Below are 1,134 nucleotides of genomic sequence, written 5' to 3' on the forward strand. Positions count from 1 at the left end.
AGTGTCCTAACAGACTTCACTATTAACACCTGTAATACTTCATTCTGCTCCTTTGTATACACCTCTACCTCTGTTTACTAGGTGATAAATTCTTCAGGAGTAAAGTTTGTAACTTCCTAATCTTATCTTTAATCTGTCATATACAGTACAGCACCTGAAACAAAATAGTTGCCCAACAAATGTTTGTTAAAAGTCTAATGAAGGGAAAGAAATAGAGAAAGAAAATAAAAGGGCTAAAAAAAGAGGGCAAACAATGAGAGAAAATCTTTGGAAAATGGCCACCAACTTGTAATTGAAGCTGAAGATGGATTAGTGATCTCTAAGCCAAAAGGATTCTTGACTTGTCTCATTTGCTTTTTGAAAACTCTTGTGCTGAACTGGGTCTCTTCTGAATTTCTCAGAATTACTGGAACATCCCAACCAAACCTAAAAAAAGGTAAAAAATAAAATTATTTTAACAAATGTTGAAACTTTGTTATGTGTAAAATCTGTTGTTCTTCATTGAAAAAAAGGTTAAATTTCTCAATTTATGTTATTTTAGAGATCCCACAGAACTGCAAAACAGTTGGCCCTCTGTATCAACCAACTGCACATCAAAAATATTTGGGGACAGGGGGAAGAATAAAAAATAACAATAAAAAATAATACAAATTCAAAAGCAATACAGTATAACCACTATTTACACAGCATTACATTTTATTAGGTATAAGTAATCTAGAGATAATTTAAAGTATACAGAAGGATGTGTGTAGGTTATATGTAAATACTATGTAATGTTATATAAGGGACTTAGGCATCCTAGAATATTGGGGTGGGGACCCTAGAATCAATCCCCCTTGGATATCAAGGACGGACTATGTATTGTTCAGCTGGCTGAATCAACATATTCTTGAAAACAAAGAGTTCTATTGTTAATACTGTTGATAACAACAAAGAAGAATGGAGATTATAGATAAATTATACTTAATATAACAGCAAACACATGAACTTACTGAATTTTTTTAAATGTGAAAAAGAAATATATACTCAAGAGGCAGACTATTGGCCGGGTGTGGTGGCTCATGCCTGTAATCCCAGCACTTTGGGAGGCCAAGGCAGGAGGATCACTTGAGGTCAGGAGTTCGAGACCAGCCT

At 34.1% G+C, this 1,134-nt stretch overlaps 1 protein-coding gene across 1 annotated transcript in view; it reads right to left on the minus strand.

Moving 5' to 3' along the window:
* Positions 1-1,134, minus strand: part of CGRRF1 (cell growth regulator with ring finger domain 1) — a 34,540-nt gene that overhangs the window by 19,264 nt on the left and 14,142 nt on the right. Inside the window, exon 2 of the mRNA XM_011999699.1 lies at positions 287-426. Within this exon, the coding sequence (XP_011855089.1) occupies positions 287-426 (140 nt within the window). The remainder of the gene's footprint in view (positions 1-286; positions 427-1,134) is intronic.

Source organism: Mandrillus leucophaeus, unplaced genomic scaffold (assembly GCF_000951045.1).
Source record: "Mandrillus leucophaeus isolate KB7577 unplaced genomic scaffold, Mleu.le_1.0 Scaffold60, whole genome shotgun sequence".
In the NCBI taxonomy this organism is placed as follows: domain Eukaryota; kingdom Metazoa; phylum Chordata; class Mammalia; order Primates; family Cercopithecidae; genus Mandrillus; species Mandrillus leucophaeus.